The sequence below is a fragment of the Copidosoma floridanum genome, unplaced genomic scaffold (assembly GCF_036245765.1).
Source record: "Copidosoma floridanum isolate Cflo_tuat_1 unplaced genomic scaffold, Cflo_Japanese_pri ptg000013l, whole genome shotgun sequence".
Classification (NCBI taxonomy): domain Eukaryota; kingdom Metazoa; phylum Arthropoda; class Insecta; order Hymenoptera; family Encyrtidae; genus Copidosoma; species Copidosoma floridanum.
In genome coordinates this window covers 843,346-870,527 of record NW_028321890.1, presented here as the reverse complement: position 1 = coordinate 870,527, position 27,182 = coordinate 843,346, and the positions used below count along the sequence as shown (strand labels likewise).

The 27,182-nt window shown below is 34.1% G+C and overlaps 1 protein-coding gene across 3 annotated transcripts in view; it reads right to left on the bottom strand.

Moving 5' to 3' along the window:
• LOC106641894 (E3 ubiquitin-protein ligase ZNRF1) overlaps positions 1–27,182 on the bottom strand; it is a 147,475-nt gene that overhangs the window by 52,026 nt on the left and 68,267 nt on the right. For all 3 annotated transcript variants that reach the window (XM_089590899.1, XM_089590896.1, XM_089590898.1), the window contains one exon: positions 2,661–2,766. In XM_089590899.1, the coding sequence (XP_089447025.1) occupies positions 2,661–2,766 (106 nt within the window). The remainder of the gene's footprint in view (positions 1–2,660; positions 2,767–27,182) is intronic.

Genomic DNA, 27,182 nt, shown 5'->3' with positions numbered 1-27,182 from the left:
AAATACAGATATGCTGGATGAAGCTTTGGATATCACCATAAACATTTAATCTACATAAGACAAAACACTATGTACGATAAGAATGAGGTTAATTTGAAGCTCATTTGAGACAAAGCGGTACTCTAGGATGCTTTTTCCTAAGCCTTCTCTTATTTATTATGAATTATTATAAAAAATTTATAATTATCATTTCACTGATTTACTGCACTTGTCAAAGTATCATCTAACACATTTTTTTCTTATTCTACTTAACTTTAAAAGTTGACTCCATTGTATACAATTAAAATTATTTTCAAATTACTATTTCTATACAACATACGTCGTTCAGTAACATGATAGCACTATCAACAGTGCCCAAACAAAAGTAGAACTACAACTACTACTGTTAGGCGGATGAATCAACTTCACTCGCCCTTGTGTCTTTTCAAAAGTCGGTTTATTCAATTCGGTACAAGTAGAGTATCAAGTGAAAGAACACTGTGTAGACGAGACAAGACGTAGAAGCGAAAAAAACGGTGATGCCGTGTTGACTCGTTAAAGACGACTGACTCCAGACGAGCCCACCGCTCGGAGGGCACAACACACCCTGCTTCCACTAGAGACCTCTCCAAATGCAGGACGGGCGATTAGTTGGTGAGACCGGACAATTCAAATACCGGCCAAGACAGTGGTCCGTACGGGGGTCAAACAACTACTATGCAACAGGTAAACGCAAATCGACGAATTTATGAGTATTTTATGACCTTTGTGGGGATACTAAAGCCAACTTAACATAAAGAAAACCCTGGCTAGAGACTTTTTTTCTACTTTTGACTAGCTTTTTCAGAATCGGCCACACTACGCACCGTCTTGGTTTTAGCTTACAGTGGATCAGTGGTAGATCATTTGCCTTTCGCCTGGATGGCTAGGGTTCGTCCCTAACTCTATTCACTCGTGGCATCCCTGTGTGATTTTATTGTCCACATGTGCCTTTATCACTGCCATCAAAGCCACTCCTGGCTTTATAGTGTTAATACCGTGCCGTCGTAGTCGTCGTCGTAATCGTAATCCACCGTCTGATCCATAGGTGTGCGTATTTGTGACATCAAATATATTTCAAGGGTCTGTCAGTCAATTTCAATAACTTTTGGCATTTTTTATTCATGAATACAAAAAAAGTTATCTAGATTGGAAATAAAAAAAATGTGTGCAATTGTATGTGTGAGTGTGTGCGTGTGCACTGCTTAAGAATGAAGTTTCGATTTAAACAGCTAAATTTTATTATTATAACTTTGTCAATTTCAAAAACTGGATTTTTTAATTTTAGGACATTCTTCTACCAAATGCATAGAGATTATAAAATTTTTAACAAAATGTATTTTGTATAAAATAAGAAAAAATTAGGTATGTGGCAGATAATCGTATGAATTAATTGTTAACCATTTTAGATATTTATGATTCAATATGAGAGTATATTAAATAGGTCAAGTTTACAAAATAATACATAAAAATGATGAAAAAACTTTGTGCCAGTTCTTTGCAGCGAGTTTTTTTTATTGCTATAATTGGTATTTTTTATTATTTTCATAACACACTTTATTGTAAAATGTTTTCTTCAACTCTATAAAACGATCAGTGATTATTAATAAGAACTGTAGTTTAGTTAGGTACTACACTAATGGGCACCATACTACTGTATAGAGTTTTTTTTTGCAGAAACAGAGTAAATTTTAGAAACTAAGATGCCAAAGAAATTGATAAGCATAAGAAAAAAGGCATGAGAAATTAATGAAATCTATTAACACGAAGATAGTAAAAGAGTAAATGTATCACGTAATTCACCATTCTGCTTTTTTTACATGTACACTAAAATAGCATCAAAACTTTTTAGTTGAACTTATAATTATTTTTTATCTACTTATTATTAACTAGTAGCGCAGATATTTCTTATTCACACAACCCACCTACGTACCACAATTAAATACATCGCTGCACCCACACTCACACCAACGTCTTCCATTGCTTCTTAAAATTTCAACTATTTTTGGCTCATATTTCATTTATTAATTTATTTCACATCAATATTGATTTAAAAGTTGTATATTCTGTAGCACATGACTATCTATGATCTGTAACATAATTTCTCAGTTTTTTGCGCCCAACCTCTTTTTCCATCGTATTTTCAGCTAATTTTTCAAATCTATTATGCTTCAAAAAATGTATATTCTAAGTATTATACATGGAAAGCCTTACTAATATAATTCAGAGTTTATCTATAATCTGAAAATTAAAATTTAACTCAAGGTACATAAATACAATTGTTTATAAATTTTGTACCAATTAAGTTAATAAGACAGTACTTTACTATTTTCCCAAAAATTAATACTCTTTTGCCATTGTACCCAGAATATTGTATGGTGGTTAATCCTTAGATTGTTATACATACGTTACGCGTACTACTGTTTACAGTTAATATTATAAACATACTTCATAATTTATGTAATATGATAATTCATTTATACAATTAATAATTTCCTGTATTGAAGAATGTGTTTTACTACATAATTATGCTAGAGTAAAGACAACTTTTTATGTGTAAATACCCTTGATGATATGATCCTTAAGATTAAGTTGAGATACTTTTAAATCAAGAGTAATATTGAATGTCTAATTTTACCTACTTTTTATGGTATATGCAGAGGCAAGGCAGGCGGGCTATCAAGTTACCAGGTTGCAGATCCTCTAAGCAAATAACGCATTCACCTTTTTCGTCTAACAGAACGTCCTCTGTAAAAAAAAAAATTTTAATAAAAATTGATTTTTGTTATAACTCTACATTGTTTTCAACTCTACATATCTACTCTAAATTTTTCAAATAACCGGACAAAACATCATCATACTAAATTTATCAAATTCTTATATGCAACGCATGATTATGATGAGTTTAATATTAACGTATTTTTTTTAATAACTCATGAGTGCAAAATGTCCAATTACTATAGGCGAAACAGCATTTTAGGTACCATATTATGAAAAAAATCTCCTGCCCACTTTTTTAATAGAATTATTAGAGGGTAAATGGTTCAAAATAACTTTACTACAAGTAAACCGTAGGAAGCAAATTTTCATAGATCTCATCTAAAAAAAATGGAAAGTCCGTAAAACTAGATTAGCGATTATTAATTTAAGAAGATTCTTTAGAAACAAAAGAACTAGTGATCAGTGGATGGTTGTGTACTTAAGTATGAAGTTATACTTCTATGGCAGACAATTTATGAATGGAAAAATACCAGAGGCAACCCTAATGGACCATATTTTGACTGAAGAAATCAAGGGTGATTTCGAAGAGTGCCGCCAATTGAGAGCAGCAGTATAGGGAACTTGACCAAGACGAGTCAAGCAGAGGACCTCAACCAAAAAAGAGTCGAGGATGGTAAGATCGATTGATTGAGACTAGCTAGTGTAGGAGGCTTCAGGCCTTACACGGTTTCACATGGGTCAATTCGGGGGTGCCGTTCTTGTGTACACGCAGAGTTGGGGTATTGGGAAGAGGTCCTAAGTGCGAACCGGGTAAGCGATCATCGAATGGGAAAGCTTGGTGTCCAGGTCACGCCCTTGCATAATTCGGGGCCACTACTCAGGTTCGAGCACGTGATAGTTTGCAAATTTTAAAAAATCCTCTTCCTAGTCCAACACACTAGAGAGAGGGGAGACAATATTCCTTTTTCCTCCTGTATTTGCTTACGGCTGGCATTTCTTATAACTAATGTTATTGCTAAGGTAGTGCTAGTTATTAATAAAAGAGCAAGCACATTTAATTAATAAAGAAAAGAGATGGTAATGAACTTACTGGTAACGATGATAATAACGGTAGTAATTGAAATGATACAAATAGTGGTAATAAAAATGGTTCTAGCAGTAGCGATGATAATAAAAAAAATAACAGCAAATATGATAATCCTAGTGATAACAACAAAAGTTCCAGTAGGGGTATTATTATAACAACAAAAATAATAGCGAATATGATAATTATAGTAATAATAACAGTAGTTCCGGTATTGGTAGTAGTTATAATAAAAGTAGTGGCAATAGTAATCGTGCAAGTGACAATGATAATAATAACAAAAAAAAAAAAATAATAATAATAGTAGTAATAATGATAATAATAAACGTAATAGTAAAAGTAATAGTAACAACATAAGTACTGATGATAGTAATTACGTGAGCCCTGTTCATTGACCTAAGTTTAAATGTCATCAGTAATTATTCTTATGTTGTTTATTTATGTTTATAAATAATCATGTTTTCAACGTACTGTTAGTATTATTGAGAGTGGGAACGAAAGGGATAAAAGAAGCTGTTTAGTTGTACACGGTGGTAATGGCATGCGGTTGCTTGTTCTAGTGCGGGAGTAAGGAGGGAACCAATGGCCGATGAGGTATGTGGCTTCGTTTTTATTTGACTAAATACAACATTTGGAGTTTGTCATATCTTGGAATTTTTTCATAAGTTGGCGTGTTTGCAGAGTCCGGGTTCTCACGGAAATTTTTATTTAGAGCAATAAAGGTGAACTACATGCGGGTGTGACTTCTTTGAAACAGTTTCTTTTCGAAGGCGATAAGAAACGTCAAATTCCTTTCCCTTTTGGTGCTGTTTGTGCAGATGGATAGGAGTAGTAGAGAGCGAAAACGGTGCAAAAGAGTGGGTGTGTCAGGCAATTTAGAATTTCGAACAATTGGCTGCTGACGTTACAATTGCTCAAGTAAACGCGTCGCGTGTATTGTGCGAAAGGGAGTTTCTTTAAACCATCAGCCTTTGGAAGCCAAAACCAAGCTCAGTATTAGTATCGTTTCTGCGAATGATGCAGCTTTTCGTTTATTACGTTAGCAAACTCTACTTTTTCAGAAAATCCAAAGCTTCCGAAGCTTCCGATAACTGAGATCCCGTTATTTAACAGAAATACCGACAAATGGCTTTCTTCCGAAAATGGTTTCAGCTTAATCATACACTTCAGTACGGATCTAGATGATGTTACTAAGCTGACTTATTTAAAGAGTACGAAGCGGGGTGGGACTCTAACCAAAATAGCTCCTTTTGACTTGTGGGTTGAAAACTACTGGAAGACTTGGAAGTTTCTTACAAACTCATACAAAAGGAAGTGTGTGTTAGTTTCCAAACATTTACACGCACTCATCGATTTACCTCATTTGTAAAAAGCTATTTCTGTCAGTTTGCTTGCCTTGGTGGACACAGTAGAGCAACACCACGTAGCTTTAGATGCTGTGGGGATCAAAAGCCAAAATTATCAGCTAATTTCAACAGTCGAAAGAGCTCTCCCGGCTTCCACACGTAACATGTGGGAGGAATTTCTTTCTCTTGACGAGCTTCCCGACTTACAAAAACTGCTTAGTTGTATACGAGAAGCGTCTATTCGTGTTGGTACTTTAGAATCAGCTCCCAAGAATTCCGAATTGAGTCAGAAACGCACATTTGAGCATACCAACTCTCATCCTAAAAAATTTCAGCGCAAAGAGGTGAACACACGCGTATTGACAACCAGTACGAAGATTGCTTACATTTGTTGCGGTTCCGAAGATTTTTTTTGAGATATCCTGATTTTAACAAGCTCAATGTTAGTCAATGTTGGCCACTTATCAAGGAAAAAAGTCGTATTTGAATTGATTAGGAATTCATGAAGGCATTTGTCAATCAAGCCTTTGTAAGCGATGCAACAAAAAGTATCATATCTCGCTACACAACGATTTAAAGGTGAACAATACAACTAACACAATCTTTTCTTTTAGCACAGTTCAATCGTTTAAAAATCTTTTAATGTCTGCTGCTAATTTTTGACTAGATAAAAAAAGTGTTAAGCACAGCTATAAATGATGTGTACTCTCAGCTTATGGCTACGGCTAGCGTTTGCGTTTTAAATGCGCAGAAAAAAATCATACGCATTCGCGTTTTGCTTGATACGGGCTCTACCATGCATTTGATTTCGTCCTGGTTAGCCAATTCATTAGGCTTGCCCTTTGAAAATTGCTTTGTTGCAATCACAGCAATAAACGAGTTTAATACAGAACGCAATAAAAGTGTCAGAATAAAACTTAAATTTATTAACAATAATTTTTCTAAAAAGCTAACTTGCTTAATTATTCCTCGGATAGCAAGTTTAGTACCTTCGGAAACATTTCCATGTCATTTAATTTCGTTACCGAGTAATATTTAACTCGCAGATTCGTAATTGCACATACGAATTGAAGTAGTGTTCATTTATTAATTAGCTTTAAAGTTACATTTTCGTTGTTTTCTGTAGGCCAAATAAAACTTGCTACCGATCTATGTGATCTTTTCGCTCAGAAATCTTTATTAGGCTGAATTATCGTTGGAGGGCTTCGACGCTATCTTTTAAAAAAATTTTCTTTTTGCAAATACACCAATTTTGAAACTAAAGGTACTCACATGAAGGGTCCCTTAGTTTTTATTTTTTCGATTTTTTACAAAAAACTGTACCCATCAAAAATTTTTTTTATAGTTTAATCACGTACTTACTTATGCAAATTGTAAGTTAAAAAAATAAAAATCATTTTTTCATGAATTTAGAATTTTTCACAACGTAATTTCTCTTACGTTGGCGGCTACTGGGTCATTTGCCTTATGGAATTAAAGACAGAATGTGTTCGTTTTTTCAGTTAGGCCTGTAATCGCGCAAAAAATAATTAAGCGACAAATTATCTCAGAAATCGCGAGAATTTTCGATCTGTTAGGTTTGATCGAACCAGTCGTTTTCTCAACTTAAGTTTTAATGCAAAAGTGATTGTGCGCGGAGAATAATTGGGATAAATCAGTACCAAGGGAATCGCACACTTCTTGGACAAAGTTTACCAATCAAATCGGTCTAATAAAAGATTTTATGGTTGAACACAAATTAGTGATTGATAGTTTTGTCCAAGTAGATGTTATCGATTTCTGTGATGCTGGTCAATTGGGTTATGGTGCTTGCCTTTATATGAGATCAGTAGACGAGACTGGTAAAGTTATTGTAAAATCTTGCATATTCTAAATCAAAAGTAAGACCTATTAAGGGTTTATTTACCATACGTCGCTTAAAATTATGGGGCGCTTCACAGCTTGTTAGATTATTTCGAGAAAGCTATGAAACTTTTTATTTCTTACTCAAAATATTATTTTCTGGTGCGATTCAACTATCGTACTACACAAACTTAAAAAGTCATCCCATGACCGAGAAGTTTTCGGTGTAAATCGAGTAAAGGAAATCCAAACGCTTGACATCAAAGTAGAATAGCAATATGTTCGATCGGCCAACAATCTCGTCAATGATTTGTCTCGCCGTCAAACTCCTGTTGAATTTTTACAAAATCCGAAATGGTTTTTGGGTACTAATTAGCTAGCAAAGTCAGAATCACAATGGCCTCAAGCGTCGTCATTAAAACACCTAACTCTATTTCACGCAGTAACTACTTAGCTACTGTCACTCAAAATGATGTGCTTTCAAGATTCTCTGATTTTAATCATTTGACTAGATTTATAGCATGAAGTCTACTATTTGAAGTTGCAAATCGATATTTTTGCGTAAAAGATATCAGCGTTGAAGAAATATTAAAAGCTGAGAAGGTAATTTTTCAATTCGTACAAGCAGAACGTTTCCCGTTGAAAATAAATCTCGTTAAGCAACGATATGAATTGTGTTTAAAGGCTTTAAATCATATTCTGGTTGCTATGACGTGTATTTTTTCGTCCCTACAGCGACTTACCGTTGGAGAGGAAATACCGTGATAATTCACTCTCGTACGTCTCTACTCGATGATTCGCGCTCTCGACTATCCCTTCACTGGATCTATCTGAAAAGGGGATTCGCGTCTGGGTCCAATGAAAGACATAGAGTGACTTTGACTTTACTTCACGTATTTATTATACTAACCACAACACCTCTCTTGGGTCCCAATTACACTTCTGTAATCCCTCGATCGCAATCACGACGCCAGTGGTGCGCTCAGAGAGATACTATGTTCGCTTACGCACACCCACACACACACACACACTCTTACACTCTCTTTCTTTACCACACAACTCTCGGTTGGGGCCAGACCTCCTCAACGCGGCTGGCTGTACGTGCACTCACACACCCTCACTTGGCCCGATATCTAGCCCACGGAGTAGGTCGCCGTCGCGGCCCGTAAAAGCCACGGTGACGTCCCCCTAGAGGTGCCTCCGGCATTTTCTTCTCATCTATGCCGCCGCCTGTACCCTCTCTTTTCTCTCTCACTCTCACTCGGTTCCTGTCCCTCCCTCACACACTTGTCCGACGCGTCCGTCCTCACGTCTCGACGGAGGCCCGACCGTGGCGCGCAAAAATCACTGCCCCATGCCCCGATCCTTCCGCTCCTGCTCTCGCGTCTATCGCTACAGCCGACGATCTCACCCGCGTCCCCACGTAACCTACACACTGTACCTTGGCGGATCCCGTGCTTCCTTACGGTAAGACCAGTCCACCATGAGCGTTGAGGGTCGCAGTCCAGGAAGTCGACGCAGCGTGATACCTGGACCTCTCTCGCCTGCTGTCCGGTACACCTCTTTCCTCGGACTCGGCTCGAGTCGTCACGGGAGGACGCTTAGTCTCAAGATGGCTGCCGTTCAGGGTCGGATGGGTCGTGATCAGGCTTATTTTTCCGGGTCTTTCTTCCCGCTCACTCTCTCACTCGCTCTCTCTCTCTCTCGCACTTAATATTCACTACACTCTCGGCTCTCTGGCTCCACGCTCTCTCCCCTACACTTCACGCTCAGTGGTCTCACACCCACTGAACTCATCAGTCGCGTCCGTCCCCAACTCGTCGCTCGGTAGGTCAACTAACTATCTTTTGACCTACCTACCCGGTCCCTACCTTACCCACCGATCTCTCTTATTTGTGTCGCCGCCACGGCACTTATAAAAATCTCCATACGCACTCTTCATACTACCTTGACCCATTGGCCCTTCGCGCCTCGTCCTTTCTTCTCCTTATCAAAAATTCGCTACAACAGAGCACACGGAAAAGGCTATATACATCAACATGATTATCTAGCTTCAGAGCAGGGGCGTCAACTGTGGCGTGGCAAACAAAATTGCGAAGCAAATTTTGCCACGTCACATTGCATACTGCATATTAAGGGGGGAGTGGCCAGCTTAGAAAATCTTCAGTCTCTAGCGATTATAAATGCCCGATACTATTGCCTTCCAAGCACCCAATTACTGATCTTATTGTCTGATTTTGTATAAACTACATTTGTCAAATGGGCACTTACGAATTCAATCTACTTAAAGTTTAATTAGGCACAAATATTCGATTTTGGATGGAAAAAATAAAGTGCGCAAAATAGTTCAACGATGCGTGACTTGTTTTCGATATAAACCGAACCTAATTTATCCCAAAATGAGCGATTCACCAGTATCTCGAGTTAACTCTGCATCGGAATTTAGCAAAGTCGGTACTGATTTTTTTGGTCTAATCTTTATAAAGAAAAAAAGTTTCGAAATCGTAAGAAAGTGAAGGCCTACGGTTGTGTACTTATATGAATAAGCACAAAGACCGTGCATATTGAAATTCTAAGTGATCTCACTACTAAAGGTTTTCTCGCTAGTTTTAGGCGTTTTATTGCCCATCGAGGATTCCAGGACACGTTTTCTCTGACAACGGGTTATCACCGCATTTTGGCAGTGCCTGAGAAGCTACAGTTAAATTTTTTTAGTATTACCTGAACAGAGTCGTCGGTAAAAAATCTTTTACTTTTGAGGAATACGATACATTAGCTACCGAAGTCGAAAGCATTTTTAATTCGTGGCCTGTTCGTACTTTGTCATCCGATCATCAAGCTCTTACTCCAGCATGTATATTAATAGGTGGGCCTATTACTCTGTTGCCTACTTCTAATTTTGTTGAGTTCTAGGTTTATTGAGTTCTTAAATAAGCTTCAAAAAAGACAGAAGTAGTAGGGAGAAAAAGGGAAGATCAAATTAAATTTACTTGTATTTCTAATGGAAAAAAAGATCGCTTGCGCTGATTGGAGGCTGCACGTAGTTGTTGAGATTCACCCTGAAGACAATGGTGTGGTGTGGGAGTTTCAATGAAAACAAAGAACGGAATATATGTATAAGAGAAATTTCACGGTTTTTTATCCATTGCTAGACAAAGAAGTTGCTGAATTTGAATAGAATTATTATAAGTTTTTCTTTGCCAGAAGTATAAATTTGTTGTTATAATAAATACAAGTGTTCAATTAGTTTATATTCGTTTCACGACCGCGGGGGAGTATGTTTTGTGGATCAGTAGAAACAGTCGAGTATATCAGACACGTTAACTTTGTTTAAAGCTATATTAAGTCTTAAAATTTACATGCGCTCTCTTTGTTCACTTTTCTTTAGAAGCTCAAGCTGACACATCTGTTTCTTCTAACCCACAAAAAAGTTCGACTTTTTTAACCTTTACATTAGTCGATTTTTTAGTTGCCCATGGTCCCTCAAAAACGTCTATCTCTAGACTCAACATTTTTGTGACAACGAAAACGTAGATCCAACTGGCCAGCAATCCCGAAACTTAGAGCAACGGCTGACCTTGATCGACTTTCCCCCTTGGAAAAGAGTTTGGTCTACAAACCAACCGAAAGGTATTTTTAGTAACTTACGCATCATTTTACACTTTCTCTTGCATCACCTACATTTAGAGATTGTCTTTATTATTATTTATAAATAATCAGAATGTAATTCCTTTCACTTACATAAACCAGGTTTTTTGATAGAAGGTTTTTTCCTGTCCATGCTGTTATTTCATTGATTTGATAGCCGTAATCGTTTTTTTAAACTTCAATTACGTTAGTGACAATTAAGTAATCTGGGTTCTTACTCTCTTTGCGACACAAATACACATATTCGTGTAATATGATTATGTTTCAATGCCTAATTTTTTTGGACACTTTAAAACTAAAAATCGTAGCATATCCAACAGTGTGCGATATTCGTTGTGGATCACCCGCGGTAATGAATGTTGTATTAGTTAACTGCTCACATTTTTGCGTGTTTTAGTGCGAATTGCTGCAGTAAGATGAGCGCTTTATTCGCTATGCTCGTCTTAAGTACTATCATCTTCGTCATTAATTTTCAGTGTAAAATCTTATGGAACATACTAGTTGAAGCACCCGCCATTGACAAAGTTCTTTACATTCTTAAAAAAACATATAAAAAGTGACATTTAACGCCAAATGACAAGCACATAGAGAACAAGATTCCTAGAAAATGGCACGAATAGTTCAAGTTTTGCGACAGTAGCTCTTTTAAAAAAAAGTAAGTTATAGGTTACCCAACTACAGCAGCAGGTATACAGCTCAAGGTGTAAGAATCGCTGAGCATTTGCTTTTTATAATTTTAGAATGGAGCTAGTAGTTTTAAAGTAATAAATATAAAGCATATAACATGGAATGTCACACGTGAAAATTTGCTTGTTAGAGGTATATATACGAAGTCATTTGTACTATTTTTTATCTCGTGAAAAAAGTGTGAGGAACAGTTTTTAATGAAAAATAAACTAACTAGCGTACACGATATAAATCAAAGAATAATAAAACAGAATCTTTCTGCACGTTCTAAGACTTTTTTAGTAACTGAAAACAAAGTGCAACTAGAAAATATTATCAGTAAAAAAAAAAAAAAAAATATTTTAAAGGAACATTTAAATCCAAGAAACTACTCAAATTATGAAAAAAAGATAAGTTTAGGAACAAAATAATTTAAAAATTTTTTTGTGCAGTATAAGAAATAGTGTGATAAAATTAGCATTTTGGTGTTGTTAATTCTGAGTGTGAAGAAAAAAATTTTCGTAAGTAGATAATTACAGTATAAATGGGAAAAGCTGAGATCTAACACTTTACCACTTTCGGTAACAGTCCAAAAATTGGTGACAATGTTAAAAACCGGCTTTTTGCGGCAGAAATCGACGGATTAAATTTAAAAAAAAGTAAGCTCATGTTCCATAAAACAACGAACAAATAAGCTATAGTTGAATCCTATTGATCCAGAGTTGTATCCGCACATTACATAAAGAATCTACTTTGCTTGAAATTTTATAAATTTGTAACTCCTATTCTTTTTAAGACTTTAATACGGTACAGCTCACATATCCACCAACTACCACACACAATTTTATAAATATCAGATGTATTCTGTTTAAAAAATCGCAACTTAATGCCAAAAAAGTAGTTTTGTCATACGATCTTGAAAAGTTGTGGTGGTTCTTTGTGAATAGTAAATTAAAACCAGAGCCAAGCTGCGAATAGTAGGCAGTGCCTAGCATGGTGGAAAATACCATTTTTTGATTTTTTTTTCTGAAGTCTAATATTTTAGGAATGAAATAAGATATCAAGATGATTAAAACTAAGGCTTTAACCTATTGGGCTTAGTAATAATGAAAAAACATAAAGAGGTACTAAAAATTATGTTACACTGCACCATGCAATTAAAGTTGGTGCTCTGGTGAAAAATCCTAACATTTTGCTATTCATTAGTTTATAAGAATAGCAGACCACAAATACATACTCACAAAATGTATTTTATGTAGTTATTATGGCCATATTTCAATTTGACTTTGACGTTGTCAAAATTCGTATTAAAACTTTCATTCATTATTGAATTGAAGCAAAAAGTGTACCGTTCAAAACTGTTAATATAGTAATCTAGTGAAAATATTAGAAGTAACTTAAAATTCTGCTGTTCAAGTAAAATAAGACATCGATATAACCTCCACGAAAAAAAAGAGTTGGACTTTTAGTTTTAACACTTACATATCCTTTCATTTTAATTCAACAGAATTGTTATTTACAAATGTAACGTAGAAATTCCTGTACATAACTCTTTGTCTACTTCACGCGTCATTGTTTGGGCGAACTAGTAATTAAATATAACTTTGAAAGTTCAACTGTATAAGTTTCATTGAAAAAAAATTATTCTATGGTTTCAAAACTATTGTTAAAGAACAAATTGTACTGTACTATGTGGATTCCGTGAAATTCTACACAATCCTTATTTTTATCAAAAATTTTGATCGCGACCGACTTTTGGTTTGGATTAAGCTGAGTAAAAGAAATCTGGACATCATTTGACCAATGTAGGGTACGATTATGAGCAGAAAGTGCTAAATTTAGTGCTAAGTCCCACATGTTTTTTGGGAGGCCTGAATCACATCTGGGAACTCAGACTTTCATTTACAGAGTTTTATTCAGCTTTTTTGACGTGCCATTGAGTTCAGAAGAGTCCAGACAGATTAGCTGAAGATCAGCCCTAAGACTGTCCAACGCTTTTTGTGTAATCTCTCCAGTAATTACAATGCCCTAGTTTGATTTAAGATAACAGACTTTAGTTCCATTTTATAAAAGATTTTTACAGCTATCAATACAATTCTTTTAACATTCACCTGTATCACTTCTATTCTTCGTGAGGTAATCCATTACAAAGTTTGAATAATCATCAATGAATACAGAAATAAATTTTTATCTCTTCGGAAAAGAAAGCCAACTCATAACCCTTATTGTATCAGAATGTATGATTTAAAGCGATCTAATGACACGTTAACATATCGAAGGGAAAGGCAGCTTTTGAGACTTAGTCTTTAGACAAACACAACACGTCCTTATTATATCTTCAAAAACAGCCTCTTTAAAACTTTTTACCGTCAGACATTTTTTCTGTAGTTCCCTCAGATACTCGACCGAAGCGTGTCCTAACCTGACGTGCCATAGCAAGGCCCCATTATTTTCTTTTAAATTTTTAAATTTTTCCGTAAATGTATTTTACGTTTCATTTATTCGCTACTATTATTGAATTTCATAATATCATTGATAAAAGCTGTAGATAAGTAACAATGGAGTTTATACGGTTATATTTAACGAAAATGTATTAAGAAATTATAATTTGATACCTGATAATTTATATAACCACGAAAGTGCCACCAGGACTTTTAAACTGACATGAACTGCGCTTGCGCAGTAGACAAAAAAAAGGTTGCCACGAGTTATTTTACTCGTTTTACTATGTTATAATTTACTATGTGAAATTACTCATAACACTACTATTATTGCAAATATTCTGACAAAATACAATTATATAGACTCCTTATTTCTTAAACAACAACTTATACGCATGTAATAGGTATAAATAATGCCAAGTTTCATGATCTGTGCGAAAAAGTCTTTTTTTGTTTTTTGTTTGATGGAGTGAGGAGCGGAAAATCTCCATAGTCACCCCAGCTAAACCGGTGGTAGTGTCGGATTTACCCAGTGTACCTACCGACTAAGAACTAACCTCCCCATGGGACAGGTCCCTTGGGACCACTTCCCTAGAAGACAAAAAAGGGCATAAGAGAAAAGGGAAGAAGGAAAATAACGGAGAATTTCGGAGGCCAGCTCGCTCTCAAAGAGATGAGAGAAGGGGCACTTATGCATCTGGGTGAAACTCGAATCTTGGCTTACACCGGAATAGGAAAAAGTCTATCTTACATAGAATTTGAGCTTCAGTGTTCCGAGAGCTACCAATATTTTTGCCACCATGCACGGAGGATTATTGTCCTAAATAATCACTGTTCTCACATGCAAGCACTGAAAACTTCGATGAACAATAAAAGAGCATCGTCAATAAGCATGTATGAACAATAAAGTATGATGTATGACACGTTATTTTTAAGGTACACTGATAACAAAAAATTAAGGTGCGTGTGCACGGTCACTTTGCGTGTAAATATATCGTACATCGAAATTCTCGATGTACGACACAGCGTACACCGAGATTTTCGATGTACGACGCAGGATGCATCCAAAATCTCGGTGAAACTTAAGGTGCCGTGTAGGATATTTATAAGTTGACACTTTACAGGTTATGTGGCTCGTATCATATGGTTGTGAGTATCAAACGTTCCTGGTTACACAAACGCATCATTAAAACTTTGTACCTTGCAACTTATTGAAAAGTCAAACCCTTTCTAAAAACTTCCCGTGTATCAATAACTTTATTAACGTATCATTGTATCATGGTATATGGATACAAAATCTCAACTTGGGTGACCGCTTCAACGTACACTGGAAATTTCAGTGAACGCTTCAACGTACACTGGAAATTTCAGTGAACGCTTCAACGTACACTGGAAATTTCAGTGAATGCAAGAGCGTTCACTGAAAACTTTGGTGTATGTATTGTGACATCGAGATTAGCAGTGTATGCACGCAATATAACCGTTTACATACACCTTAATTTTATGATGCTGCATGCACTTGAAATGTTTGTGTCATACATCGTACTTTTTGGTTACAACACATTAATTAACGAGGACGCTATTTTAAGAATCGACTTTTATTAGGACAATAATCCTCTGTGTGGGAAAATTTAGAATATAAATATACTTATTATGTATAAAATAAAAAATAATAACCAAAACGCTGTATGATCTTACATGACTAAGTTCATAAAAAATAAACATTCATGCTGCATACATTTTATTTTATTAATAATACTTATTTAATTAAAAATAATAAACAGTACTTATTTACTTTATAAATATTAATCATGGTAAAAAAGAAACGAGTCTTTCTCTTTTCAAAGCGGCTGCTGTAAGTATAGTGCTGACGGTAAACGGCACAGGGATCTACTAGCCGAGTATAACCAAAGACGGTCAAAGAGAAGAGAGCTGCTAAATCTTTCAGTGCACGTGCGGAAAGAGAGAGCTGCGTGCAGAAATGTATATAGTTTTACATGGCTGTATAGCTATAGCGGGGTCCAAAAAAAGTCTTGTTATACTTTTTTCGGTATAGCCCCCATTCGCCCAAAACTCATAACGCTAGAAAAGAACTTCATTTCTATACTTTGTTCGAAAAACTGTCAACCACCTTTCCAAATACGCTTTCGAAATTATCTGATTTTAATTTTTCTTACTTATTATAATGCTTCTTACCAATGAATTTGTGAGACTAATTCGTTATTCTGATTTAGCTGTTAGAACTTTCATTTTTTTGATGTTTCCAATTTGCCTTTGGCATCAAAATTTCTTTCACTAATTGATTTAACGAATTGAATCGTCCAGTATGAAGTAGACAGGCTCATGTCAGCAAACTTACGTGGAGACAGCAAGTTTCTCACCAAATTACGAGCACAACCACTATGTTAAAGTCAACCTCATTGTTACTATTTTAATGTAGCAGACTTCCTACTTGCTTTTTTCTTGAATCTGTAGACATATCAAAAATTGCATATTCAACTTTTTTAATTTTACTTCTATCAAAATTTTTAAAGAATTTTACTGACTCAGTAAAATGATTAGTTGTCCTCAGTCAGCGATAAATATTATTTTATCTAGTTGGTCATTTTAAAATTTTTTTTTACAATCCCCAAACTCCGAGAACAGAGTTATAAAAGACTTCATTAACGTTAGAGGCTTACTTGTATTAGATCCTGACGTATTTTTTCTTTCCTTAGTATTACCGTCTTGCTGGATAATTTATACCTTTTCAAAACTTTGTTATCTCTGACTTTTCTAGAATCTCTTATTTAGCTTCAAGTTTCGGAGATTTGAGTGACTAAGAGCACGCCACAGCCACGGCCACAACCACCTGAATTCCTTCGACTTCCGCAACCCTGACTTTTACGATCCCATGCATCGGACTTATTTTTCTCACTGCATCTCGGGCTGTTTCTATTATTCACCGGTATATATTTTATGAAGATGCCACATATGTAACACTTCCTAAAACCCGTGCCAGGTGTTGGACAGTTTTCAGATATTTGATCCCAGTTATAACAGTTTAAACATCGAACGAGTGGCTGGGATTCTGACATTATAAATTATGTCCTTGGGAACTCCAGAAGCCCTTGCAAAATATTCAAATTCCAACTTGAACATGGGCGACATAAAGTTTTCATAAGTCATTATTTTGCCATCTTTACTTTGCAGTTTTAAGATTAACTAGGTCACTTGTACACTTGGTACAGTTTTAACTATCACGGTATAGAAAGCGTTTCATTTCTTTTCTTCAGGCAATGGACCGGACGTACTCATCACCTCGTAATTTATAATAAGTTATTCAAAACGTTCAATGAGTTTTACCGATTTCTTTACTATTGCTCAATTTCATCTCGTACAACTTTTTTCGAATCGCAGCCGTCGTAAAAGGTGTTTCTTTCCTATTCAGATCTTCCAGAATTCTTAATATTGCGAAAGGATTTTGCAGATGAAAAGTTGTGGGATTGTATCTTTCTTTTAATCTACTGAGTAAAATGTTTCTGACTTTAAACTTATTATATCGAATTGTGTCTTCACTCATTTATTCCGCGTTTTCACCCGAAGGAACTTTAGCATGCAACATACTTTTACATCAGAGTTTTGACTTCAGTTTATCAAACAAATACTTTACGTCTTCACTTAAACGATATTTTAAAATATTTTGAATCTCACGTCCAAGTCTATAGCTAATTTGATCCGAGATTTTTTTTGCAAGAAATTTCGCACTATTTTTAGAAAAATTATGAGCCTTTGTTGTATGTAAAAGATTTTTTAATTCTTTTTCTATGCTCACTTGGTTTTGATTTCACCTTCGTGTAGAATAAGAGTAAGAACCAATTCTAGACTGACATGACTGAGTCTCAAAAGTTTTTAGTTTGCTGAGCCTGTCTTATACTTTACACAGCCTTTGATCAAAATTTCTCAGCGCAACGAGCATATCCTCTCTTTTTTTCCGCCTCCTGTCTTTTTGTATTTCCTCAGCTGCCTATTAATTTTTTTTCATTTAACTTTTTATTATTTCCTTAAGATCTGCCGTTATTTTTCAAATCTTTGTCATTTTATGTTTTTTGAAAACATTTAAATTTTTATCTTTGACTGACGTAAATGTCTTTATTTTTTTAGCCTTCTACCATTTATATTTGTCTGAAAAGTTTCTACATTTTAAATTTTATTTGGAGAGTTTTCTGATGTGCGCAACAAGGGATCAGGATCTGCTTTATTTTCTGACTTATTTCGATCATTTAATTCTCCATTGAAATTATTAATACTGACATATTTTTCATTATTTTTGACTTTAAATATTAAGGACTTTTTTGATACAGTCTTTACTTTATTTTATTTTAACAATGTTTGAAGCAAAGTGTTACATTAGCTTCATTTTTTTTTTTTTTTACTAGATGTTTATTTACACCAAGTTTTATAGATAGATTCCACACGGAACATACAAGTCAGGTATATTGGAAGGGAAGAGCTGCACCTCTACTGTAGCTGTTCCTCTTTACCGCCAGGCAGCATGCACCCAAGCACCTTGCCAAGCGATGCTTTTGAGCACTACTATAGACAGTGCATCTCAACTTCGCTAATCCAAATTAGAGAAAGATTTCAGATTCCGATTCAAGTTCTTTATTTATTATTGGCTAGGGACTCAAGGTTCACGTTAGCCCAACGCGTAGTGTGTACAAAACTAAAAGGTAGAGTTATTACACTCTACTACAATATGATTATGCAAATATTATACTAAAAAAAGAGAAAAAAAATTAAAAAATTATAAAGTAAGAAGAAAAATATAGCTTATAAACAATCAGCAGTATGACTATATTAACATTAGTGAAAATAAACATTTACAATAAATTCAACACGATATCCAAATAATTACTTAATCGACTAAATCACAGGCTTAAGAGTAAAATAGACTAGGTCTCTCAAGAAGAAGCCTGCAGAGTCTATCACCAAAGCATGGTCTAGAGAAATAAGTTCGAACTCACATCGGGATTCTATTCCACAACTTAGCTACATTCACTCTAAAAGCAACTATAAAAAAATTAGTTCGCACTGAGGGCACAATCAGGTCAAGATGATACACTCTTGTCACGGATTGTTCAATAGTCTTGAATACTGTAATGTCGGTAAACTAAAATTACTAATTTTTTTTTGTCGCTTGTTTCTTCCGAATTTTCCATGTTGACTCAAAAGTACTTTTAAGCAGGGACCAACGTGCATCTGAAAAGAGATGAATCACCTGCAAACTCTATTCGTGGCTGCAGTCCATCGACCAACTATGATTCATGCAAACGCACGTTGACCTATGTTGACCGGAAATGAAAAGCAAATAAGATAATAAAATACTTTTTAATACACAGAAATGAAATAACTTTAAAAACTAATAGAGGCAAAAAGTCCAACTGGGGTCAGCTGAACTGACGTGCAATACTAAATGTTGGCACAACTTGATAAGATGTTAAAAGTTAGAACAACGTAGAGTTGAAGCGTATAGATAAATAATAATACATACTACACTCCTAGCAAAACAACATCATCAACTTTTCATTTGGTTTTTACAAATGCATCACTCGCCGAGCTACCCTTTTTTCTATTATTTTTCCGAATTTTTTCATATACGCGAAAAACATATTAACTAAAATTCTACCGAAATTCCGACTTATCTTTGCAATTTTGTAATCAGTCAAAACTAACTGTAAGTTTAATTATGTTAACTCGCGAAAGGCAAGGTACTTCTAATGTTACCACTAACCTTACTTTCATAATAATAACTACCATTACTATAATTAATATTATTATTATCACTATTGTTACTATTATCATACTATTAAACTAATGTTATCATTATAAGTTATTATAACAACGGCCAACGTTATTTCTGTTAACGTATTAGTTGATGTACCATAGCACACCAATCGTTTATTCACCCAAGCATTGATTTAAATATTAAGCGATTCTTTCCGTTTTTTTTGCAACAAGTTTAGTTGAATAAACGATCAGTGTCCAATATTAGTAAATATTAACGATATTCTATCTTAACATTAATATTAAGTTGCGCATGTTGATATACTCAATGAGCTGTCTATATGCCAATGTCTCCAAGATCTTGCCAAGCGCTGGTAAAATACTTATAGGCCGGTGATCCTTTGGCTCCCTTGCATTAGGTTTCTTAGGAATAAGTCTTACTAGATCTACCTTCCAAGTTTCAGGAAACACACAAGATTAAAAAGAGGTATCGAAAATATCCATGAGAGCAGTCAACAGTAAATTAATGTGATCTTTAAAATAATTTACAGATATTCCATCTGAACCCATTGCGTTTGAGCGTGCAGACAATACAGCATTACGAACATCTTCTACTGTAACATGACAAAAGTAAAGTCTGTCATCTGGATAAATTCTAGGTTGTGTTCCATGTTGCAGGTCATGCAAAGGCATACCAGAGTCATTTCCAACGAAGTACCCATTCACAACATCCAAATCAAACACAAATCAGTTTATAAGCTGCATGAGTGAATCTTGAAGGACATTTATACTCTCGCCAAGCCTTATTATGATCCCTAATTATTGATTTAAGATCCGGTGTCAGCCAGGGTAAAAACCTATGCCTCCTTACTACTGTTTCAAGAGGAGCATGTTTATCGTACAGACCTGTGATACCAGAGGTCAGAGCCGCAACCTTCGAATCAACACACATATGCACTCCAGAATCAGCTTGGAGGGCTGCACATAAGTCCTTCCAAAATTCAAGCCGGTCAAATAAGTTAAAATTACGACGTGTAATAACTAAGTTGTCACACAAAGGTACGGAATGCTTCAGTCTGACAAATATTGCATCATGATTTGAAATCGAAGAAATTCTTAGTTCAAACCACTCATCAATATCAGAAGACTTGGATCGGCAAATATAATCTATAGTTGAACTTGAGTTGGCACTGTGATGTGTGGAAAGATATGGGACGGGCTGAAGTCCTAGTATCTGGAGAGATTCTCTGAGAATAGTTACACTGGTAGACTTTACGTGCCAGTTAAAATTTAGGTCGCCCATCAAAATAAGAAAATCATTAGGAGCGTTGCAGTTCAAAACAGCTGACTCAACCTCAGACCAGAATTTTGCCTTAGAGGAGTGGGGGAGGGGGGAGTTGTAGACCATAAAACACAAATATTTAGATGAAACAATCTGTATTTTAACTTTTAACAAGTAAATATTCAAGTCTCTTCACATATGCTTGGTCTTGTCCGAAATGGGACAAAAGTTTGGCCTTCAGAGAGCTATGCACATGGAGTGCAACACCACCTCCACTCTTATTAGCAGGTAACCTGTCATAACGAAATAGTGCGTAGTCCTGTATGCCACCCAAATTGGAGGGCTTATCTGGCTTAAGAAGCGTCTCGCTAATTCCTAAGATGTGTGGTTTTTGATCGGAAATTAATTTGTGCACATCGTATAAAAGTCTCATTAACGATTGCGCATTCACATGTCAAATTAGAAGACTATTCATAACTGTTATTGATTAAAGATACCTTATGCTCAATTTTGTTTCTTATTCAGTTGCATTATGAGCCATGTCAGAATGTTTTGCATCACGACAATTAATACAGCACAGTGAACTCTTAGGCTGACAAGCTTTAGACTGATGGTTTCCTGCACAGAATGCACAGCAGATTTCCCCTTGCAGTTAGCCGCAACATGTCCCAATCTTAAACATTTTTTGGCACTGAAACAAGGTAACATGGTCAGCAAGTCTGCATAAATGCCAACCAATAAAAATACGACTCCGATTAACCAGCTGTGCCCTAAGCCTAGGCTTAAGTTGCACGATACAGAAACGAGACTTCTTTTCATGCACTAGAGAGAGAGAGGAAGAGAGAGAAAACTTTGGATCTCCAAAGCTCTGCTCCGTACTGAGCATATATATATATATATATATATATATATATATATATATATATATATATATATATATATATATATATATATATATATATATATATATATATACATATACACTAGTGGGGCTCCGCCCCCTGCACGCTCCGCGCGCTAACCCCCCCTTTTATTGAGTTATAAGTGTAATGTCTTAAAAAAACGGTTTGTATTAATATTTTTTAAAGCCTTAAAAAATGATAAAATTAATTGTTAGTATGAAAATAATATGTTGAAGCATATTTTACAGAATTCGGCAGAATATGGCATTTTTCGTAAATACTCGGAAATAAATTTTCTACGCTGGGAAATGATTACTGGTCTGCTTTTAAGGAAATATGAAGAACAAGCTGCTAATTTCAAATAAAAGTGGTGAAGATTATATAGACAGAGAGATGTGCCCTTGACTTTTTGTTAGTGAGCTTTATTATTTCTTCTAGTGGCTACCTTTTTTAAATGAACTGTCTATCCTGTATGTGTCCATAGATATTTCTAAGCTTTTATAACTATATATGCCCCCTGCGCGCTCTGCGCACCAACCCCCGTAGTTGCAAATTAGATTTACAAAGTATAGAAAAAAACCCGAATTATATTAATTGTTACTTAAAATTTATATATGTAACAAATGTATATTCATCATAATTAATTACATGATTTTTTAACAATCACTTTTTATTTTCCCTGACTAATAACAGCTATTTCTATGGGATTAGTAGAACACAATTTTCAAAACGATATAATTTTTTAAAAAGCATGTAACGTTATGCTGCCTTTTCAACTACGAAAATTTTTCGCATGATTCATTATGTCTGAAAATTTTTTTAGTGATATTATATGGAAAAAATACATAAAATTTTTCATTGAAGATTGTAAAGATGATTAAAATAAAGCTCTTTCACACGTAAACAAAATTTTTAACTCTGAAAATATGTCTTGTAAAGATTTCAGTTTACCAGAACCAACAGAAACGATGAAAAAAAATATTGATACTGACAATGATAAAAGACTATTTTGTAAACATAAATTCCATGAAATGTTTTCACAACTCAGTTATGATCAACGTCAAATTTTGCAAGAAATAATAAAATTAAAAAAAAAATTTTTTTTCATCGATGGTTCTGGTGGATCTGGAGAAACTTTTCTATACAAAAAATTAATTTATTATTTCATACCAATTGAAAAAAAATTCTTACGACGGCTTGGACAAGTATTGCTTCTATTCTGCTTCCAAAGGGAATGACCACTTACAGAACTTTCAGACTTCCTTTAGACTTAAGCACTATAGAAAGTGCATTCTTCCAGTTTAAGCCAAATAAACAAAAATTACGTAATGTAAAAGTAATTATTTGGGATGCAGCTTCTATGGTACTGAAAAAAGCGTTAGAAATCGTTGATAGGACTTCCAAAGATTTATCTAGTAGTGATAAACCTTTTGGAAATAAAATAATAATTTTAGGTGGAGACTTTCATCGAATTCTCCCAGTAGTAAAAAACGGAAGCAAAATTACTATTGTTCAAGAAACCATAAAATTTTGCAATTTTTGGCCTTTATTTAATATTTTTTATTTAATAAATAATGTACGTTCAGTTGATAAAAAATTTTCTTCATTGCTACTGGATATAGGAGAAGGCAAAATTAAAACTTTTATAATTCCTCAGACATGGAAAACAAATGATATATGTTCTTAAATTCTTAATAATGATGATGATTCTTTTATAAGTGAAGCTATATTAACATCTTACAATGAATACACTCACTTTTTGAACAAAAAAATTTTTAAAAATATGGTAGGAACATTAGTAACGTACTATAGTATTGATAAAGCAACTCACAAAGGAGTAGATAAATTAGACGATAATATTTATACTAATTTCTCTACAGAATATTTAAGTAGTAGTAAAGAAGTTTTTTTTCACACGAATTAGATTTAAACATTAACGCTATTGTTATGTCAATACGAAACTTTAACATATCTGAAGGACTTTGCAATGGTACAAGATTACGAATTACAAAATTATTTAAATACAACATCGAAGCTGGAATAATCTCAGGTAAAAAAAAAGGAAATAAAGTCTTTAGTCGAAGAATAACACTCAATACAAACAATTCTTCTTCACTACTATTTATATTGTACAGAAAACGATTTCCATTTATCTTAACTTTTCCTATGGTTATCAATAAATCTTAAGGTCAAAGTCTTGATGCCTTAGGGTTATACTTTAGAAAACCATTATTTTCTAATGGGCAATTATATGTTCCACTGTCTAGATGTTAAAACCAAAAAAAATTTGTATCCCAATTGAATCAGAAAACAAATTTAAAATTAAAAATATTGTTGGGAATAAAATTTTAGAGTAACAAAAAAAACTATTCCATAGTTTATTACTATTTTCATACTTTCTTGCAAATTTTATCTTTCATCAAAAAAGCAAATTTCAGTACCGTCTAGTACCCAGATTTCTATAATCATAAGCAATCCGTTTTTTGTAATATGTTTTCAGATACACCATCATGGATGCAAAATTTTATCAGTGTGACAAATGTAACTCAAAATTTTCAAATTAAGAGTGTCTATCATCGCACGAAAAAATTCACAAAAAAAATTTTTTGCATGTGATCTGTGTAGCATTATAATATTAGACAAGAAAAACTATTTGCGTCACACAAAGGAATTCTAAAACATTGAAAAAAATATAAGTGTATTCAATGCGAAAAAAGTTAAAAAAGAAATTATCACTTACACAGACATTTGAAAAGTCATGAAAAAAACGTTAAAAAAAATATTTGTCAAAATTGTGGAAAAGATTATGTAAGAGCAGAGCACCTAAAAAGACATTTTAGAGTATGTTATTATAGTAAACATCGTGAGTAAGATAATTGTAACAAAATTTTTTGTTATGGTCAAATAAAATTATATGTGAAAATTAGACCACTTGTAACAGTTAATAAATTAGGCTTAACGAATTTATTTACATTATATATGGGGAAGCTGGGGGGAGCTGGGGAGGAGTTGGGAGGGGAGCTGGGGAAGCGGGGGGGAGCTAGCAAAAAAGTAGGATTACTTGAAAAATGCAAGAAAATGAAAGAATAACTACCTTATTCGGGGGGGGGGAGCAAAACCTCGCTCTAACTCTTACGACTAAATAATGTAGGAAGATATATATATATATATATATATATATATATGAGTATTCTGACTTTCGCTGATACTCTACGAACAAAAAGCTTGTTAATGCAGATTCTTACCTTCTTTGCTGACTGTCTGGATGAGTTTTAAATTATACAAGTGTACATCTCAAAAGTACGTAGAGTCTGCTTAGTTCAGCTTTTACAGCGCGCGCGCACACACGCACTAGTGGGAATCTATCCCCCTGCGTGCTGCATGAAACATTTTTCCACTACTTGAACTTTAACGACAAGTTTTTTATTTGATATATGAAATAGACACATGTAAAATTTAACTCTAAAATTTTTAAAATTAACAATTTTAGATTAATGACCTGAAGATAATGCATAACTAAAGTGAATTTTTTTATCTTATCTCGATGACCCCACCGCACTACACCACACCTCTAAAGCGCCTAAGTAAAGGAAGAAACTTTTTTAATGTTCATCTTCATTCTACAACTAATTCTTAAAAGAAAAAAAAAACTCCTTTTCTCGAGAATCGAACAAGCAATCTTCTACAAAGTAGCTAAGTCACTAATCCACTCTGCTACGAGCGACTCTCATTATAGATTAACCTCGTTTTTCTTTTTCTAGTTTGATCCGTAACTTGAATTTTTTTCTTCTACACTTCTAAAAAAAAAAAAAAAAACACTTTGCAAGAGATTTGAACCCTCGACTTCCTGCATACGAGCCGAGTATATCACGCACTCTGCTACGAGCGCTTCCAACAAGAGGCTTTCAGTTTTTTTTACTTATACTGTGGTTCATAACTAAATTTTAATTTAAATATTCATTTACTGATTATTAATTGATTTAGTTTGATAATATGTTATATTAATTATTAAATTATTTATTCGATTAACTATTTTTTTTTAATTAACTATTTTTTTTCAAACTTAAATACAACCTTTTGTATAGCAGCAGCTTTTTCATTTATAATTTTTGTATTTAACACTAAGGTGATTTTTTTGACTTAAAAACGTTCATCAAAGTTAGCGGGGCAAAAGTTTGGAGAGATAGGAGGGGCCCAAATATGTAGCAACGCTGGCAATTATTCTTTTATGTGGATATAAACCTATAAGTGATGAATGTCCTGCAGCGACATTCATTGCCACGTAATTATGTAATATTACCCTATTGAAGATGCAAGCACACAGTCTTGTACTGGCCAGCCTGTCAGCACGTCGTGCCATGGCTTTAATCTGAATTATTCTTATTTAAATATTATATTGTTAATAATTATCATTTTTTTGATATTACAATATTTATTAAAGCCACACCATACTACCGAATATCATAGTTCAAATAATAACTGCACCACTTGTGGCACGTCGCATAGGGTTATTTAAAATATCTTTTCATAAAAGGTATCTTTCTCGGTATTTTCATTTATATATTGTTTGCCACAGAATGTTGTAGAAGTACAACTTCATTCTTGGGTGCCGAAGCACCCACTGTCTACTGGTTTAATTTATCCATTACTTACGGAGATACGGGCGTTTAGAGTTTTGGCTGTTTTTCATCCCAAAAATTTCAAATTTTTGGTAATGCCGTGACTTTTTAGTCGTCTGTAGAGATATATACATAGTGGACGGTCTGAATGTTTGTTTTAGTTGTTAAAATGATTTTCTAAAAGTATTTATTTTCAATTTTCGTTTACTAGGCCCTAGCTAAGCTTAATAATTTTTTTTACAACCAAAATTACTTTCTAGGCAGTCCACTATATCACTACAAACAACTTTAAGGCCGTAGCATTAATTTAATTTCTAATAAAAATTGGAAATTGCAACTGAAAGAAGAGTTGCAACTGGAAGTTGCTACTGGAAGAAAGAAGAGTTACAACTTTCAGTTTTAAGTTTTGGCTTTTTTTTAGCTTAATATTTCGAAATTAAATTAATGCTATGGCGTTAAAGTCGTTAGTAGTGATACAGTGGACTGTTTAGAAGGTAATTATAGTTGTAAATAAATTCAGTTGAAATGGGTTCAAGACCTTCAAAATCAAAAATCGAAAAAGTCAAAGGAATTGACAAATTAAACAAAATGCAATGATAAACAGTTGAAAATAAAAACAACAAGAAAGGTATGAATTTAAAATTAAAAAAAATAAAATAAGTAATTATGAAATGATAAGAAAAATGAAATGGAAAATAATCTGACAAATGATTAAAAAATGAAATAAAAAAAAGGAATGAATTTAATAAAGAAATTAAAAAATGAAATGAAATGAAAAAAATGAGAAATGAAACGAAATAAAAGTAAAGGAAAGAAAGTTTTTAAAAAATGAAAAAAAAGAACTGAA